We start from the raw sequence: 18,591 nt of genomic DNA on the forward strand, positions 1-18,591 counted from the left end.
AACAAAAACATTTTTATCCATCCAACTGTTCTTCACCTGTCCCAACAACCGTTAACCTGAGCCACTTCAAACCTGGAAGGTGTTTCACTGCTGGTGACCTGAACAGGTGCACCAGTGAGTCCAAAGCACATATTTTGAGCCAAGTCCAGGTGTGCCACGGGACTTTAGGAGGCATGGAAACTGTAAGCAAAGAGAGAGATGAGGGTGAAAGTAAAGCTGAGGATCCATCTTCTTGCCTTCACCTGTGAGCAGGACCTCTGTGTCGTGACTAAAAGAATGAGATCACAGATATAAGATGTAAGCAGCACTTGCAAAGGAATCAGATGAGGTGGTTTGGGCGTGTGACCAGAAGAGTGTGAGGAAGTTGGGGACCTGCAGACAATGTGTGGATGGCACTCCCCCTGTTTACCTGTGCATCGCACTGATAAACGGTGTGTTATAGAGCTCTGTCCATGCTCTCTCATATGATATATTACTTGATAAGATTTCTTGAAATTTTTTACAAGGTCAACTTTGACCTTGGGAGCTAACAGTGAAAGTCAAGGTCAAACGCTCAGCCACCCTAGGTACTCATGTCCCCCAAGCTCCAGTATGTTGTACAGTTGGAAGATGTTTGGTGTGACTTCGACCAGATTTTCACCTAAATTAAATCCACTCCAGCTGTTATTGGTCTCTACCATCACATGGAATATGACAGTTACATCTAGACTGCTAACAACCAGACAAATGGAGCGGTGACATACTCCCTCCCTTTGGGGAGAAACAACGTGTCTCTGTTTTCCCACCTTCATTGAACCTACCGTTCCCGTACAGTTTACAGCATCTATGAAGGCACAAAACCTTCATGTGCAAAGAACTTTTCACTTTCTTTGTGTTTTCATTCCTGTGTAGAAACGTTACCCTCAGAATAATGACTGTCGTAAAATTTCCACACTTTCAACCCTCCAGTGTGGGTTGGATTGGACTCTGTGGTTCTGCATGTTTGGCACCCCCAGTCTGAAGCACTGGGAGTCAGCAGCACTGAGAAAGCCCACCTGGCTTCACCTGGCTTCACCTGGACCAGGGAAGTCAGAGGAGCTGGATCATGCTAACATGCTTTCTTTGAAACACTTGTCAGATTCAGAAGCGTGCTGGTTTGAGCCTGTGGGCCTCTCTGTGTCCAGAGACGTGACTTTTGATTGGGTGTAAATGTGAGAGTGTGTGGTTGGTTTCACATCTGGGATGTACAACACCTTTTACCCTGTGGCACCTGGGATAGGCACCATCCCACCCCCATGACCCCGAGTTGGATAAGCGGATAAGTCCTGCTCATCCACTCTGCATCATCAGCCAACACACAAACTGACTTTTAAATCGCAGCACGCTGGTCAGACGTTTGACTCCCGGGCAGACCTCTCACAGGATTTTGCACGGCCACCCTTTTCTCTAATGACATACTCTCTCCACTAAATGCTGCATTTATCATGTGTTTTATGACTTTTGATGTAAGACTGTTTATGTTTTCAAGACACATGAGGCTGGTGTGTATCAGATGAATACACAAACACTCATCCTGTCCCCTCAGATCGACCATCACTATCCCCAGATGCCCCCATCTCCCCCCACAAATATGAAAACACATTCAGTCCCATAAGTCCTGCTGCTTCTGACGCTGCTGTACAAAACATGAAGCAGCCACAAACAGTCACATCACAGCTCTTTCTCAGAGGTGAGCGATGGCGTTGAGCAACCTCGACTGAAGCCTCGGAGCGTGCCGTCTGGCCTCCGTTTGGTCCGCCGGTGACCTCAGAGCAGCTCCATACTTTCCACTGAGCTCCAGGATGGCCATACATGGAGCAGTGAGACGAGATTACAGTGACGGAGTCCTGCATCCACCTGCTATTTTTAGAGGATATGAGTGATGGAGGCTAATCTCCCAGTGAGCGAGATCTCTTTCGCTCTCGTGTCCAAGTGTTTGGAGTTTGACGAGTTCAGTGTCACATTATGTCTCTCTCTCTCTCTCCACAGACCGCGAGGATCAGTCTATTCTCTGCACGTGAGTCAAAACAGACAGCACTTGACCTTTTCACAGACACATACCACCAGTTTGTTACCCAAACCTTTAACTGGACCAGTTCACCTCATTTCCAGCTCCATCTATTTAGACCAGAGCAGCTTTGCATGACTCAGAGTTCAAAATAAGCTTAATTATTCTTACACTGGGCCTCAGTGATGCTGTCAGATCAGATATTCTGTCTGAAACAAGCTGTTTAAGCTTCTTATCTTTTCTCCTGATTGGCTGCCCCTCGCAAGCAAAGTTTAAACGGCAGGTGGGCGGGGCCTCTGTGCCAGAGATGGCCGTTTTAGGGATGTCATAAAGGTCCACTTTACACTAAGAAAAACAAATCAAACGACGATGCCCTGTTTAATATTCTCACTATTTTCTTGTTTACCGTTTTAATTTTGGGGGCCCATAAAACATTATCAGAATAGGAGTTTCAAAATGTCATTTATTTACACAAAGACAAAGAAAACAACAGGTATTTACATCTGAGAGGGTGGTTCTGGTCAAAAATGGGATCTTTTGCTGTAAAACAATGTAAAAACATAAAAATGGGGAGTCTAAGGAGCTTGGAAAGAAAAGCATCTGGATGTCTTTAGACATGCTCTGAGAGCACTCCCGTCGGGCTTAAAGTCTGTGACTCTCCACCAATCGCTCTTAGAACTGAAAAAGCTTCTTGGACGAAAGGTGAAACATCTTCAAGTAACCTAAAGACATCCAGATGCTTTTCTTTCCAAGCTCCTTAGACTACGATGACCTGGATATCTAAGAACCTTCACAGAACTTTTATTTTACGATCCCTGCTATTAATCGACTTAGTTTCATTTACTCCAAAACATGTGTCCACTTTGGTGCCTGCTTTTAAAAGAGAAGCACTTTTTTATTTTACATGTAAATAATAACACGACCGATGGGAATATTCATCATAAATCTTTTATAATCTTTAATTGATTATCGCTAGTGTTCAAATATTGTGTTACTTAATCCAAGTTTATCATTTTAAAAGAGCTGCAGCTGAAAACTCTCTTTAAAGAAGCGTTACAGCTGACTAGCAGGCTAATGCTAAAACTAGCAGCTGGGTGTTAGGAGGTTAATCAGTCTCTGCTGCGTCACCCAGAGGTGAGTCTGGAGCCGGGAAGACAGAAAACACCAAGAAGGTGATTCAGTACCTCGCCGTCATCGCCTCCTCGCACAAGGGCAAGAACCCCGTCAACCCTGTGAGTACCAGCGCCTCAAGCTTTCTGACTCTTAAAGAAAATAAAGCCCAAAGCAGCCAAATAATCAGACAAAAGCTAAAAGTTTTATAAGGTTTCAGGATCCAGACTGAAAGTTCAGACATTATGAAATCAGAATGAGCTTTAAGTTTGAAAAAACTGCTATAAAAAAGTGCAAACTCTGCTGTGTACGACAGGATTCAGTCGCTGGCGCCGTGGCCAAGGTGAGGACAAATTACTGCTGTTTGCTGCTGGGGGCGGGGCTTTTAATTCTTTATCTTTGATGATTTAAAAGAAAAATCAAAGAAAAGTCTCCATGATTCTCACGATCCTCCATAACTAACCTGAACGTTACATCTGCTCTTCGCTCCGCTGCATTTAATCCAGTCATGAACCATCTTTGGTTTGTTTAGTCAGGATTTATCAGTGCTTGACCTCTGACCCCTGCTGCTCCGCTGCTGCGTTTCAGGCCAATTTTGGGGAAAATGCAAATATTTTATGATTTCTAACCGGCGTGTTTCTCTTGCAGCAGCAGCAGGCGGGATCTTTGGCCTACGTGAGTATAAAATCTCATAAAGACTCGTTTTTACTTCAGTATCAATGTAACAGGAAAGCTTTGTGAGCCTTACATCATGACCTGTTCTGTTTAAAAGCAGAGATGTTTTTAGCTGTTTAACCTCATTTTTGCTGCAGGGGGAGCTGGAAAAGCAGCTGCTGCAGGCGAACCCGATCCTGGAGGCCTTTGGAAACGCCAAAACCATCAAGAACGACAACTCTTCGCGATTTGTAAGAACTTCATTCAGTCTGTCAACGCAGAGATGGAAAAATACCTGTGATATAAAGTTAAAGCTGCTGTCGTCCTCTCTGCTCGCAGGGAAAGTTCATCAAACTCAACTTTGATGTGACCGGCTACATCGTCGGGGCGAATATCGACACCTGTATCCTACTTTGAGTTAAATTTTTCCTTTTTTAATGTAAGCATTAAATAAGTGGGTCATTCTTCTTAATCCTGGTCAGACCTGCTGGAGAAGTCTCGCTGTATTCGACAGGCACACACCGAGAGAGCCTTTCACATCTTCTACTACATGGTGGCTGGAGCCAAAGACAAGATGAGAGGTGAGCAGCTCAAACCACAGGAAAAAATCCTACATTTAAAGGGACAAGCTGACATTTTTAAACCATCCTGGGGTCAGATGGGAGCTGTCATAACATAGTAATAACTATAATTTATTGGTAAATATGAATTTTAAGCTCATGCTGCAAAACAGATGCTGCAGATCAGAGCCTGACTGAGAAAGTCATAACAGATGTTTTTGTTAAATTGCGAGTCATGTCTCAGTCAAATGAGACTGTGTATAAATGATGGCCACCGTGACATTATCCATCAGCTTTTGGTGTTTTGAAGGGTGAAGTTCGGTGCTGCTTTTGAGGAGCTACAAGCAGCAAGAGTGCAGAGTAGATCTACAGACTGTATGATTCAGATACTTGATCATCTCTGAAAGACTGTGAAAACATCCTATTACGTTTCAAGTTTACTATCCAACGACTGAGACAGAGTTTGCATGCAGATGAACATAAATGAATCTGTGTAGGTGGACAGTGTGTTCAAGTTAGCTGTTAGTCAAAAAGAAAGATGCCTTCATTCATTTCCTTCAGTCAATAATATCATCAGCAATCAAATGTTGTAGCTGGACCATCTTTGTCCACTCTGCAGTTTTTACCCATCGTAGCACGACGACAGGCAGATGTGATGTCACCGTTGTAACCATGTTTGGACTCTGTGTCTGCACAGTTGGCCATCAAAGCAGCCACACCCCAAACTTTAGGCCTCAGTAAAATCCAGATGGATCAGTTATTTAAAAATATATACTCCTGGAGATGTTATAAAAGAGGAAACTATCCATAGAGGCCAAAACTGTTTTTATATTAGGATGTAAACGTGTTTATTTCTGCTGTAAAGATGAACATTTTAACACGGAACAGCAGTTTTTGCTTCATTTTCAGCCCTATTGATGTCAGCGTAGATATGAAATTATGTGAATGATGCTGGAAACCAGCTGCTTCCTCTGTAGCGACTGCACGGATTACACTCAGTCAGCGTAACGTCTTCTCTCTCTGTTTGTAGAGGAGCTGCTGCTGGAGGACTTCAGCAGCTATCGTTTCCTGATAGAGGGTCACGTGGAGATCCCCGGACAGGAGGACAACGAGATGTTTGATGAAACGCTGGAGGCCATGGACATCATGGGTTTCACTGAGGAGGAGCGATTAGGTACAGAGACCACGTAATGACAAGATTCCCAACGATTTATGCAAGACTTCCTATTCAAGCCTACAAAATAAAAGGACTGAAATTATACTTTAGGATATTTTTAAATGAGGAAAAGTTGGGGTTTGGGGGTATTTTTATAAGAAAGTAGACAGAAATCACCTCCAAATTTAATTCTGAGGTGTTGGGGCAACCCAGGTTCATGCTTCTGATGCCCCTTTTTAGTTAAAGAAGTACCCTACTTATCAAAGAATAAGTGGAACATAAGAAGTTATATTTGATCTGAATCAGTTTGATGCTCCTGCTCTTCCTTTTCCTGTCTGCAGGCATGTTGAAGGTGGTGTCCAGTGTGCTCCAGCTGGGTAACATCAAGTTTGAGAAGGAGAGGAACAACGAGCAGGCGACGATGCCCGACAACACCGGTAACTTTAAAACAAAAAAGCACCATCACCAGTTCTGTAAATGAGCATCTTCACCTGTCTGACCTCCTCTCTGCCTCGACTCACAGCTGCGCAGAAGGTGTGTCACCTGCAGGGCATCAATGTGACCGACTTCACCCGCGCCATCCTCACGCCCAGGATCAAAGTGGGCAGGGAGGTGGTGCAGAAGGCTCAGACCAAGCAGCAGGTACCCGAGAAGCAAACCAAACCTCGTTAATTAAACACAGAAGACGGCAGCCTTCAATCTCATGTCCTTTCGATCTCCCTTCCTAGGCTGATTTCGCCATCGAGGCTCTGGCTAAAGCCATGTACGAGCGTCTGTTTCGCTGGATCCTCGCCAGAGTCAACAAGACTCTGGACAAGAGTAAGAGGCAGTCGTCATCCTTCCTCGGCATCCTGGACATCGCCGGCTTTGAGATTTTTGAGGTAACTGATTCCTAAAAACTAACTTTTAGTGTGTGTCATAGGAATGACATGAAACATTTCACTGTTTCATGTCATTCCTATGAGTCAGTCGAACTAATCATTCAAGAACAACAGCCAGGTTTGCAGTTGCGTAAAAGTGGACCGGCTCTTTATCCTGTTGAGGATATTTGAGGGTATGCATCCCTCGAGGTCCATTGCCGAGAGCACCTCAGGCCCTGTTGATACGTTTTTCGGAGTAATGTAAGCTGGAAGTCACTGTTTCATTTAGCTGGTTTTCAGTCAACTGAGAAGTGGTGGAAATGAGAATTAAGACCTCTGTCTGTGGGTCTTAGCCAGATAAGGGTGGAGAGCCCACTCCTGGTGGAGGACTAAGGAGAAACAATGAGATTTTCGTTCTGTGGCACGCCGGTCCAGCTCTCTATCTTCTCGAGGAAATTCAGTCGTGTTTTATAGACTTGGAGAAGTCCCGTGTCCCCTTCTATGGGTGTTTTAGTGTGTGCACAACCATAATGAGGCCCCACCCTGTCACGTGTCCTCTTCATAATGAAAGACGAAGAGAAGAGGGTTGGTTGGCCTCTGGTTCTTCTGGCTTCAAGCTCCAAGCAGCCTCCTTTGTAGTGGCCAAAATGAGATATAGCATTTCTATCGCTGGTTCTTAACTGGAAAATGGTGGATTGACCACACTGGTTGGGAATGAGCTTCAGAGTCTTGGGGTCTTTTTTCCCCAGTTACCTGGATCGTTGTGCAGACTCACTGGTCTGTTCTACAAAATCGAGGGCTGAGGGTGACAAGTTTTTCTGATAGAACTTTCTGGAGTCAACAGGGCATTTGCAAAAAAAAAAAAAAAGAATCATTGTGTCATCATCATCATTCTCGAAAATCATCCTCCGTATTGAAAGAAGACAGTTGAGATGGTTCAGGCATCTGACATTATGCCGGTTTAGTTGGGACTGCCCCCAGAAGCACCTGAGGGAGTCTCTCCTTAGACTGAAGCACTTGTGACCTGGATAAGTTGGGAAAATGGATGTATGAAAGTTTAATTGTGTTTTTTGTCAGTTTTTAATCATGAATTTCGATCCCACAGGACAACTCATTCGAGCAGCTCTGCATCAACTACACCAACGAACGTTTGCAGCAGCTCTTCAACCACACCATGTTCATCCTGGAGCAGGAGGAGTATAAGAGGGAGGGCATCGAGTGGAACTTCATCGACTTCGGCCTCGACCTGCAGCCCTGCATCGAGCTCATCGAGAGGCCGGTCAGACAGCTACACACACAAGCAACTTAACATGTATAACAATAAAGTCTACGCCGGTGTTGCACAACTGATAAATGCAAAAGAAGAAAATATGGCATCTAAGTTAACGAAGGATTAATTGAAAGATAACTCAAAGTTTGCCTTTATTTTATGAACAGGACAAAAGCAATTTGATGAATTAAGATAACATTCACGGTCTTTAACAAATGAAGAGTGAGCAAAGAGATCTTTCTGTAAGATTGTTAACAGATCAATTTCAAGAAGGTTTAAATTTAACAAGATTATCTAATTAAGATTATTCTGGACAGATAAAACAAAATGATAAGAGAAGATTTGGACCAAGAAAGTATGTGTTTTAAATGCCCTTAAAATATTTTTCCATCATGTTATTCCCAAACATCCAACAATAACCCATATGGAAAAGATATATATAAATCTTATAAAGTTTGTATCTGTCTTGTGTGAAACTTGTATGAAAAGCATATAAGTGTGAAAACAGATATAAGATCCCTTGAAAAATTATATAATGAAACTTGTATGTTTTGGATACTTACTAAAACAATATATGAAAGTAATGAGAAAGTGGCCACTTTCACGAGTAATCACATATAAGTTTTTACTATTTCTTTTCCATATGGGGATAATTTTAGGTTAATTTTTCGAGGTCTTTGAGGAAGGGACTGCGTTCTCTTTGCTCCTATCAGGACTGCTATAAAGGATGTTTGCCTGTATAGGAATGACTTTTAAACATCCCTGTACTCGACACTGATCAAAAAGTAACTGTTTGTAAAAATGTTCTCCTAAACTGAGCCGTGGATCCGACACTCTCTTCCAGAACAACCCTCCGGGTATCCTGGCCCTGCTGGACGAGGAGTGCTGGTTCCCCAAAGCCACTGATATTTCTTTCGTGGACAAGCTGCTGAACACCCACACTGGTCACGTTAAATTCTCCAAACCCAAACAGCACAAAGACAAACTGATGTTCACTGTCCTGCACTACGCTGGAAAGGTGAGGACAGCTTCCCGAGACGGACAGTCATCTGTAAAACTTTGCATTTGTGAAAAATATTTAAACACTTAAGAAAAAATGACTCACAGTGAAACAGAGGGTCTGTTTGGTTCTGTTGCTCTTGATTGATGTGATTTTAATTTCTCTCATGCAATTTTTCTGAAAACAACAACCAATTCAATGGTCTAGATCAGCGGTCCCCAACCCCCGGGCCTCGGACCAGTACTGGTCCGTGAGTCATTTGGTACCGGGCCGCGAGAGTTGAGGGTCAGGTGTGAAATGTCTGGTTTTCAGGGTTTTTATCGGTTTTCAGCGTTATTTTGTTATCGTTTTTATCGTTTACTCTGTTTTCCTTGGTCTTTTCACATGTGTTATGAATAAATTTTCTTTTTTTCGGTACGGTACTAGTTTTATTTTGTTGTATTTATCCGCGACACCTTAAAGGCCGGTCCATGAAAATATTGTCGGGCATAAACCGGTCCGTGGCGCAAAAAAGGTTGGGGACCGCTGGTCTAGATCCAGGGAAGTACTGTGTATATTTGTGAGGTGTATGATAAATGCTGAGTGGAAACCAATGGACTCTATGATTTTGGGCACGGTGATTTAAATATTTTGAGATTTCTTTTAAAAATTGTGACTCCAGGTTGACTATAATGCCGCCAACTGGTTGACAAAGAACATGGACCCTCTGAATGACAACGTAACAGCTCTGCTCAACAACTCCTCCAGTGCCTTCATTCAGGATCTGTGGAAAGACGGTGAGTCGTCATCACAGTAGAGCAATAACATAAAGCAGGGCATTAAAAGTCGTCATAAATCTTTCCTGTTTTATTCTCCATGTCAGTGGATCGAGTTGTAGGTCTGGAGACCATGACCAAGATGTCTGAGAGCTCAGCGCCCAGTTCCACCAAATCCAAGAAGGGCATGTTTCGCACTGTGGGTCAGCTGTACAAAGAGTCTTTGGGCAAACTGATGACCACGTTACACAACACCCAGCCCAACTTCGTCCGCTGCATCATTCCAAACCACGAGAAGCGGGTAGGTTATTATAGCTGACTCTAGGGCTGCCACGATTAGTCGACTAGTCACGATTACGTCGACGACGAATTTAATAATCGACGCCTCGTTTGAAGCTTTGTAAGATCCCAAAGACGCAGGAATAAGTAGCAGGATTTAAGAGTGTAAAAACGGACTGAAACAGAAGATGGCAGCACTGCATGTACAAGGATGCCAGCTGCCGTTAAACCCCGAAGAAGAAGAAGCTGTGTCCCAGAATTCATAGCGCAGCCCAGCTCAGTTTCCAACAATGGCAGCAGCTAGTTAGTTTTAATGTTACTCTTATTATTCTTTCTGGGTCACAAAATAAACGTTTAACATATTTTCAGGCGAGAATGTAGCTGTGTAAACCTCAAATATCGGCTCAGTTTATCAGGACACCACATATTTTCAAAAGCGCTCCGACGTTTTCGGAGACATCTGTTACCCACTAGCTCGATAGCGAGCCGGGGGCTAGGTCACTGCCGTGAGAACACCGGACTCCCGGCAGATCGTTTTCAAACCCACCGCCGTCTTTCGCTACTCAGGTTAAACATGATATATGAGTCACTTAGATAACTTAAAAATGTTATTGTTTGGCTTTTTTTTAAAAAATATTTTATTTGTTCCTGAGTAAATCGGTTTGGCTGAGATTAAAGTTATAGTTTTTACACAGCTGAATAAACGTCAAGCAGACAGCTGATTATCAGAAGTGTGAGATGCTCGAGAATTTACTCCGGTGTCCTGTTATATTTTAGATAGCAAGGAGTTTATTAAACTTCACCAAAACAATCTGCAAACTTCATTAAAATTTAATAAACTATCATCTTGTCTTTATTTTTAGTTAGCACAGACCTTAAACACTTAAAGCTGTAAGCTAATGATAGTTATATAAGAGCAGATGCTGCTGGTGCAATAAGCTGTAGTTTTATGTCCAATGGATGATGATCTGATTAGTCGACTAATCGCAAAAATAATCGGTGACTAGTCAACTATCAAAATAATCGTTTGTGGCAGCCCTAGCTGACTCTAACCCCGAGATAAAAGACAGAGTCTGTTAATTCATTGAGGAGTTGTTGGCTTTTTGCTGTGGTGCAGGCTGGAAAGATGGATTCCAACCTGGTGCTGGAGCAGCTGAGGTGTAACGGAGTGTTGGAGGGGATTCGAATCTGCAGGCAGGGATTTCCAAACCGGATTGTGTTCCAGGAGTTCAGGCAGAGGTGAGGGAGATGTCTGAGATCATTTATACTGATAACAGTATCATAGTTCCTTTATAATAATACTAAGTTTGAATGCTAACGACTTTAAAGATTTTTGCTTCCACTGTATGCAGATGATGTTCAATTCTGTATCTCACTTGAGACTAAAACATTGTTTCTTCAGAATGTTTTTATTTCTGTAAAAGTTTGATGGGAGATGCTACCAACTGTGAGCCTTAAGTGTCATGTAAATGCTTTTGTTTAAAAATACTTGTCAGCTGTGGAATATTATTAGCTGCTGTGTAAAGTTGGCATGTCAAAAGAATTCCTTCATAAAAAAGTTACTCATGCAGCTGCAGTGAGAGCCCACAGCAGACACACATCTCACAAACCCACAGCTACCTGCATGTACCTATGGCTATTACTAAATATTCAAATAAGTCCATGGACACCTGCCCACAGTCTGAGGCCCTGTGATCAGGTTTCGTTGGTTGTTCCTCACTCTGGACTGAAGGCAGATGCTTCTTCCTCTTTTAGAAAAGTTCCTTCAGATCAAAAATTGTATGAGTTTAAAACACAAGAGTTTTTTCTATTTCTTTATCTTATTTTGTTTTTCTTCATTGCTAGCTTATTGCTATATTTTGCAGTTACGTGAAGGTGATCTGCATCTAAACTAAATTTTAATGGGCTTGCCCCTTACCCACGAGAAAGGAAATGAATAAGCTTGGTACGGGAATAAAGTGTCAAGCAGATTGTGTTTGAGATTAGAGTGAATTGGGACCTCATATCTTCCAATTTAGAATATTCTTTGACCGCTTTGCAATTATACTTCGATCGATAACCCATTTAAGGAACGAGTACTTCATGTAGTAGTAGGTTTGGTCTCACCGGTAATGTGCTGTTTGCAGGTACGAGATCCTGGCTGCCAATGCCATCCCTAAAGGCTTCATGGATGGAAAACAGGCCTGCAGTTTAATGGTGAGCTCGATGGAGTAAAACGTTTAATGCTTACAAATTTATGCTATTTGAATATTAATTTACTGTGAAAAGGAAGAAGCAGGGTTCATTCCTCTGCTCGTCTCCAGGTAAAGCACCTAGATCTGGACCCTAACTTGTATCGCATCGGTCAAAGCAAAATGTTCTTCAGGACAGGAGTTTTGGCTCAGCTGGAAGAGGAGCGAGACCTCAAACTGACTGTCGTCATCATCGCCTTCCAGGCGCAAGCAAGAGGCTTCCTGGGCCGCAAGTAGGTGGAGCATTAAGACCCAGAAGTCATTTCCTCTACTTTTCGGGGCCCATGATAGACGCAGTCATCAGGAAATAACAGAGAAGTCCTGTTGGAAGCTTCAAGTTTGATGTTTTGCCACAATCTTTGTTTGGTTTAAACAACAGAAGGCTCCGTGCCCTAAAGCATGACCAGTTTTATTATTTGACTCTAAATGGGACCAGAATTTTTTTAAGAAACCTTATGTCATATTAAAGAAGACTCTAAACTAGTGATTAAGATCATAAACTCATCAGGAAAATGTTTTTCAAAGTCATAAATCCAGTGAGCAGTAGGGTCATTATCCCATAGACTTTGAAAGGCAGTGCCCCCTGCTGGCCATTAGAAAGAATACGTGTGTAGGCTGCTTCCACGTTGTCTTCTGTTATGCATCATTTCTTTACAGTCTGTGATCTCTGCAGGTCTGATTCTTCTTCATGTGTTTTCAGGGCTTTCAGCAAACGTCAGCAGCAGCTCACCGCCATGAAGGTCATCCAGAGGAACTGCGCCTGCTACCTCAAGCTCAAGAACTGGCAGTGGTGGAGGCTTTTCACTAAGGTGATTCAAACAGTTCACACCACCATCCAACCAGAGGACATATTTGTTCTTAAATGTCTCTCAAATACATTTTTATTTAGGTCAGATGAACAAACTTTGCTTCATCTGTCTGTGGTTCAGGTCAAGCCGCTGCTGCAGGTGACCAGACAAGAGGAGGAGATGGGTCAGAAAGAGGAGGAGCTGAAGGCCGCCAAAGAGGTGGCGGCCAAAACTGAGGCTGAACTGAAGGACATTACCCAGAAGCACACCCAGGTGACACAAACTCGGGTTTTTATCTGGGTTTTATCTGAGCGTTAAGTCATTTTGAGTAAATGTTCTCGCTGTGGTGTTTATAGCTGATGGAGGAGCGGGCGCAGCTGGAGTTGAAGCTTCAGGCGGAGACGGAGCTGTGCGCTGAGGCAGAGGAGATAAGGGTGCGACTGGAGGCCAAGAAGCAGGAGCTGGAGGAGGTGCTGCACGAGATGGAGGCCCGGCTGGAGGAAGAGGAGGACCGCAGTAACGCCCTGCAGCAGGAGAAGAAGGAGATGGAGCAGCAGCTACAGGTTTGTCTCGTTATCATTACAAAAACAAGACATGCAACGCTTTTTGTATCGCCAATGTAAGGCACAGACACGTATGGTTAGTTTATCTTGTTGTTAATTAAAATACTATCTTTCAAGTCCAGCAAATAAGAAGAGATTACAGGTATAAACTTACTCAATGATGGATAATAACTCTGGTCTTACACTGAAAGCTTGTCCTCCTACTGCATCCTTATATTTTCTGTCCGTTAACTTTGCGTCGTCTTTTCCTGCAGCTGATGGAGGCCCACATAGCACAGGAAGAAGACGCCAAGCAGACGCTGCAGCTGGAGAAAGCGGCTGTGGAGGGAAAGGTGAAGAAGCTGGAGGAGGACATTCTGCTGATGGAGGACCAGAACAACAAGCTGCAGAAGGTATGAAGAGGCAGCTTCACGCTCTGCTCTAAGAGAGCGCTTCATTCAGCGTGAACGCTGCACTGCACGCGCTCACATGCGTCTGTTTTTAGGAGCGAAAGCTGCTGGAGGAGAGGATGGCTGACATGAGCTCCAACCTGGCCGAGGAGGAGGAGAAGTCTAAGAATCTAACCAAACTCAAGGCCAAGCACGAGTCCATGATCTCTGACCTCGAAGGTCAGTCTGCACTTTGTCTTTGTTTGTTTGGCTCATGAGCTGAATACAAATCTGTGGTGCATGTTCAGTTTACAGCACGGTGCAGACGTTGCAGCAATCACATGTTGGACCGAGGAAATGTTTAAAGCTTTAAACCTGGGGGAAGATTTCAGCTGTTACAGTAAATTTCAACTCACAGTGTGAAGTTGGAGTTAAAGGAGTTATTTCAGGAGTGATAACTGACCTTGCAGTCAGTACAGAGAGCAAATGTCTCTTTATTGCATTATATCATATTTCATCTCAAGATTAAAATAATATGACAACCCGAATATCAACCATTTCATTCTGCTGCTTTAGTATGGAGTAACTCGTGTCTGTAACATCTAAAGAAATTTGGTTTTTTTGTGTCCAGTGCGTCTGAAGAAGGAAGAGAAGAGTCGCCAAGATGTGGAAAAGGCGAAGAGGAAGGTGGAGGCGGAGCTTGCTGAACTGCACGAGCAGCACGCCGACCTGCAGGCGCAGTTAGCTGAGCTGCGGGCCCAGCTTGCTGCCAAGGAGGAGGAGCTGCAGGCCACACAGGAGCGGTGAGGACTAACATGAACAGATGATGCATTATGAATGCTGAAGATGTCCTGACAGGTCGAAGCTTGAAGCGAGGCCATCAAACATGGCTTGATATGATCCAGGAGGGAACCAGTGCATCCAGTTTTGAACTTTATGAATGTAGCTGTTTAGAGAACTTAATCGTACCAGGTCAGATGATCTAAAGGGGAAGGGTTTGTGTTTTATTAGCATAAACTTGAAAAGAGACATCATGAATTATGTGGCTAAGCACATATAAAGGAAATCAAATGGGTCTCAAAAATGATCCCTGTGGGACACCATACCCAAGAGATGCAGATACAGAGTTGTTTAAATTCTCTCCTAATTGAACAGTGTGAATGAAACCATAGAAAAACTGTAACATTTCTCCAACCTTCATGATTTCCTTTCCAACAAATTTGTGTCCACAGCCTGGAGGAGGAGAGCAGTCAGCGTGGGGCGGCGGTGAAACGCATTCGGGAGTTGGAGGCTTTGCTCTCAGAGCTGCAGGAGGACTTAGAGGCTGAAAGGGCGGCGAGAGGGAAGGCTGAGGCAGCACGACGGGACCTCGGGGAGGAGCTTAATGCTCTACGTACCGAGCTGGAGGACAGTCTGGACACGACTGCTGCCCAGCAGGAATTACGGTCCGTGTCGTCCATATACATCCTCGAAATGAACCACATAATTTGATAAGCAAGCTCATTTTTCTGTTATTCATATTCTGTAGGACAAAATTAATGAATCACAAATTGAACGTTTTTCATTTAATTTTACTTTTAGAATGAGACTAGCCCTAATCTGTGTCTGGGAAAATATATATACAGCAATTCTTCATCCCTGGAATTAGATAATCCAAAGAAAGATACCCAAAAGATGAGAAAAGAAATTGGTCCGGCGTTTAAAAAAATGCTTAAATCTTTTCCAGTTACATAAGAATGAGCTTCAGGTATCGGTTAAACATCCATAACAGTTAATGCGACACAAATCTGAAACGTTGCAGTAAATAAGAGTATCATCTGCATAGAAGAGCAGCTTTTAAGTTGTTTTAATCAGGCCTCTGCACCATCTTACCGGATGTTTTGTGTTTATGGTTGGCAGGGCGAAACGTGAGCAGGAAGTGGCCATGTTGAAGAGAGCCATGGAGGAAGAGGGGCGGAGCCATGAGGCCCAAATCCAGGAACTGAGACAGAAACACAGTCAGGCTGTGGAGGAGCTGAATGAGCACCTGGAGCAGGCCAAGCGGGTCAGTTCACCAAAGTCAGACACTTTCATTCATACGAGGTGCAGATATACTTTTGTGTAATATTAGGTACATGGATATTGCTACTGGCACGTCCTTATAAGAACAGTGAGACAGAGGTGGATATTTTCACTCATTCAGCATCTGTTCCTTCTGTCCAGGTAAGAGCTGGTCTTGAGAAAGCCAAGCAAGGTCTGGAGAAGGAGTCAGCAGACCTGAGTGCTGACCTGCGTTCCCTCACCAGCGCCAAACAGGACGTTGAGCACAAAAAGAAGAAGTTGGAGGGTCAGCTGAATGATCTAAATTCTCGCTTCAATGAGAGCGAGCGGCAGAAGAACGAGCTGTCGGAGCGAGTCTCAAAGATGACGGTGAGCCATACAAACAATGACAGAAGTGAGTCAGATAGGAAGATATCAGTCGGCTATTTATAATTACAAGTTGGCTTTTTTTCTACTCTTTTCCATCTTCATGTTTTAATTCTGAGATTTCTCCAAATTAGCTTTGAATGCCTGAGAGTACAAGTCCCCGAGTCTGTCCTCTGAAACAAGCTCGTCATCTTCCTTTAAAGGCCACTGTCCTCTGATTAGCTACCAGATTGCTTTACTTACACAAACGCAGTCAATAAATGGGAAGCTCCGCCTCCTATGAGGAGTGACTGTGGGTGTTTCTTATGACCATATAAGGAAATCAGTGACAAACTGAAATAAAAGTGCCTGAAACATAATTCAAATATTGACCTAAATCATAATAGTTCCTCTTTAAATGTGATTAAGTAACTAATTGGAAATGTTTTAGATCCTAATTACAGATAAATGAGAAACTAGTACATCTAAAATGCACAAAACAGATATTGATTTATAAACTGGTTATTAAAGCAAAGATAAAGCATTGTAAACAAACATATTTAGAAGTCAAAGAATATTTTGAGGTAAAAATAAATTATAATCTGAGTTACCACCATGTCTCTGGGTTTAAAGGATAAAGGCTCATCAGGAGCACAGTATGTGAACAGAGTCTTAAATATCCAGGCTGTGTTTGTGTTAGCTGGTTCAACAAGACCTAAACTCCAATCAGAGATAAAGAGGTTGGCAGCAGTAGCTGTAAGCTTTCTCAGTTAACTTTAAACTTTCTGCTTCTTCTACTTAAAGAGAACAAATGGATCTTCATGAAAAGTCACACTCAGATTTAAAGAGACACGTATCTGCGCTTGACGTTAGCCTTTGTGTTTACAGTTCTCGTCTCTTCTTCTCTGTTAGTTGGAGCTGGACAGCGTGACGGGTCTGCTGAACGAGGCCGAGGGAAAGAACATCAAGCTGGGTAAAGACGTCTCCAGCCTGTCCTCTCAGCTGCACGACACACAGGTGAGGAGCACCCTGACTGCTAAATGCTGTGATGCATGAAGCCAGGTTTCTAAACAGCGTCCTCCTCCCCCCCAACTCTTTCAGGAGCTGCTGTCAGAGGAGACGCGTCAGAAGCTGAATCTGTCTGGGCGTCTGCGTCAGATGGAGGACGACAGGAACAGCCTCATGGAGCAGCTGGAGGAGGAGACTGAGGTCAAACGGGCCGTGGAGAGGCAGGTGTCCAGCCTCAACATGCAGGTCAGCTCTGCTCCGGGTCTCCGAAGCAATCGTTTCAAAGGCCGACTGGGATTTTTCCTAATGCTTAAGCTCATCCTCTCTCACACTGAAGTTCTCATTCTTCTGACTTTTCTCAGCTGTCCGACTACAAGAAGAAGCTGGACGAGATGTCGGGGACGGTGGAGCTGCTGGAGGAAGGGAAGAAGCGTCTGCAGCGTGAGCTGGAGGCAACCAACACAGAGTACGAGGAGAAGGCCTCCGCTTACGACAAGCTGGAGAAGAGCCGGAGCCGGCTGCAGCAGGAGCTGGAGGACGTCCTCATGGACCTGGACAGCCAGCGGCAGCTCGTCTCCAACCTGGAGAAGAAGCAGAAGAAGTTCGATCAGGTCTGGCAGCTCCACAATGACTGCTTCAGTTACCTACCCACTGATCAGTTTTTCAGATTTTCCAGTTTTGTTTCCACACGTATTAAAGACGGGAGAGTTTGTCCCAGGAACCAGATGTTCCACAAAAGCTTCTCTCAGTGCTTTTTTTTGAGCCTGCAATGATCTGTGATCTCTAATGTCCTCCATGTCCATCAGATGCTGGCCGAGGAGCGCACTGTGTCCTGTAAGTATGCGGAGGAGCGGGATCGAGCGGAGGCAGAGGTGCGGGACAAGGAGACAAAGGTGCTGGCTCTTACCCGAGGGCTGGAAGAAAGCCACGAGGCTCTGGAGGAGGCGGAGAAGACGGTGAAGGCGCTCCGAGCCGAGATGGAAGATCTCATCAGCTCCAAGGACGACGTGGGAAAGAATGTAAAACACTGAACCTGGACACGAGCGACTCCTACTATCCGTGGTCAGTATTTCCGATGAAGGTGGATGTGTTTCTGGTTATATTTCAGGTGCATGACCTGGAGAAGGCGAAGCGCGGCCTGGAGGCCATCGTGGAGGAGATGAGGACACAGATGGAGGAGCTGGAGGACGAGCTGCAGGTGGCCGAGGATGCCAAGCTGCGTCTGGAGGTCAACAGTCAGGCTCTGAAAGCTCAGCACGAGAGGGAGCTGCAGGCCCGCGACGAGCTGGGAGAGGAGAAGAGGAAGCAGCTCCTGAAACAGGTCGGGAAACCTCGCCACCGCTGGTTTTTACTTCATCTCATTTTGTAAACACTCGCACCTCGTCACAGTTTTAGAATTTATCATCATAATTTAGGTCCTTTAAGAGTTGAGAAGGAGAAGAAGTTTGAATTCTCTGAACTGGCTTCCTCCTTAAACTTTATGTTTCTCCACTTTGAGGTCTTCCTGCTTTTTGCTTTAGTGGTGCAGACTTCTCTCTCCCGAATACTGTGAGGTTTATCTGTTTCCTTATCTGGAGA

The 18,591-nt window shown here is 44.1% G+C and overlaps 1 protein-coding gene across 4 annotated transcripts in view; it reads left to right on the forward strand.

Annotated features, from left to right (window-relative positions):
• Positions 1–18,591, forward strand: part of LOC113020211 (myosin-11-like) — a 28,075-nt gene that overhangs the window by 3,198 nt on the left and 6,286 nt on the right. For all 4 annotated transcript variants that reach the window (XM_026163981.1, XM_026163978.1, XM_026163979.1 and 1 more), the window contains 31 exons: positions 2,008–2,035; positions 3,159–3,258; positions 3,785–3,811; positions 3,949–4,041; positions 4,130–4,193; positions 4,273–4,371; positions 5,381–5,524; positions 5,848–5,943; positions 6,030–6,148; positions 6,235–6,387; positions 7,472–7,645; positions 8,481–8,654; positions 9,298–9,412; positions 9,499–9,692; positions 10,788–10,909; positions 11,797–11,866; positions 11,974–12,134; positions 12,602–12,710; positions 12,831–12,962; positions 13,046–13,252; positions 13,507–13,644; positions 13,737–13,860; positions 14,252–14,423; positions 14,853–15,065; positions 15,520–15,664; positions 15,823–16,029; positions 16,918–17,022; positions 17,107–17,259; positions 17,376–17,624; positions 17,820–18,032; positions 18,122–18,334. In XM_026163981.1, coding sequence (XP_026019766.1) covers positions 2,008–2,035; positions 3,159–3,258; positions 3,785–3,811; positions 3,949–4,041; positions 4,130–4,193; positions 4,273–4,371; positions 5,381–5,524; positions 5,848–5,943; positions 6,030–6,148; positions 6,235–6,387; positions 7,472–7,645; positions 8,481–8,654; positions 9,298–9,412; positions 9,499–9,692; positions 10,788–10,909; positions 11,797–11,866; positions 11,974–12,134; positions 12,602–12,710; positions 12,831–12,962; positions 13,046–13,252; positions 13,507–13,644; positions 13,737–13,860; positions 14,252–14,423; positions 14,853–15,065; positions 15,520–15,664; positions 15,823–16,029; positions 16,918–17,022; positions 17,107–17,259; positions 17,376–17,624; positions 17,820–18,032; positions 18,122–18,334 — 4,313 coding nt within the window. The remainder of the gene's footprint in view (positions 1–2,007; positions 2,036–3,158; positions 3,259–3,784; positions 3,812–3,948; positions 4,042–4,129; positions 4,194–4,272; positions 4,372–5,380; positions 5,525–5,847; positions 5,944–6,029; positions 6,149–6,234; positions 6,388–7,471; positions 7,646–8,480; positions 8,655–9,297; positions 9,413–9,498; positions 9,693–10,787; positions 10,910–11,796; positions 11,867–11,973; positions 12,135–12,601; positions 12,711–12,830; positions 12,963–13,045; positions 13,253–13,506; positions 13,645–13,736; positions 13,861–14,251; positions 14,424–14,852; positions 15,066–15,519; positions 15,665–15,822; positions 16,030–16,917; positions 17,023–17,106; positions 17,260–17,375; positions 17,625–17,819; positions 18,033–18,121; positions 18,335–18,591) is intronic.

This window comes from Astatotilapia calliptera, chromosome 4 (assembly GCF_900246225.1).
Source record: "Astatotilapia calliptera chromosome 4, fAstCal1.2, whole genome shotgun sequence".
Classification (NCBI taxonomy): domain Eukaryota; kingdom Metazoa; phylum Chordata; class Actinopteri; order Cichliformes; family Cichlidae; genus Astatotilapia; species Astatotilapia calliptera.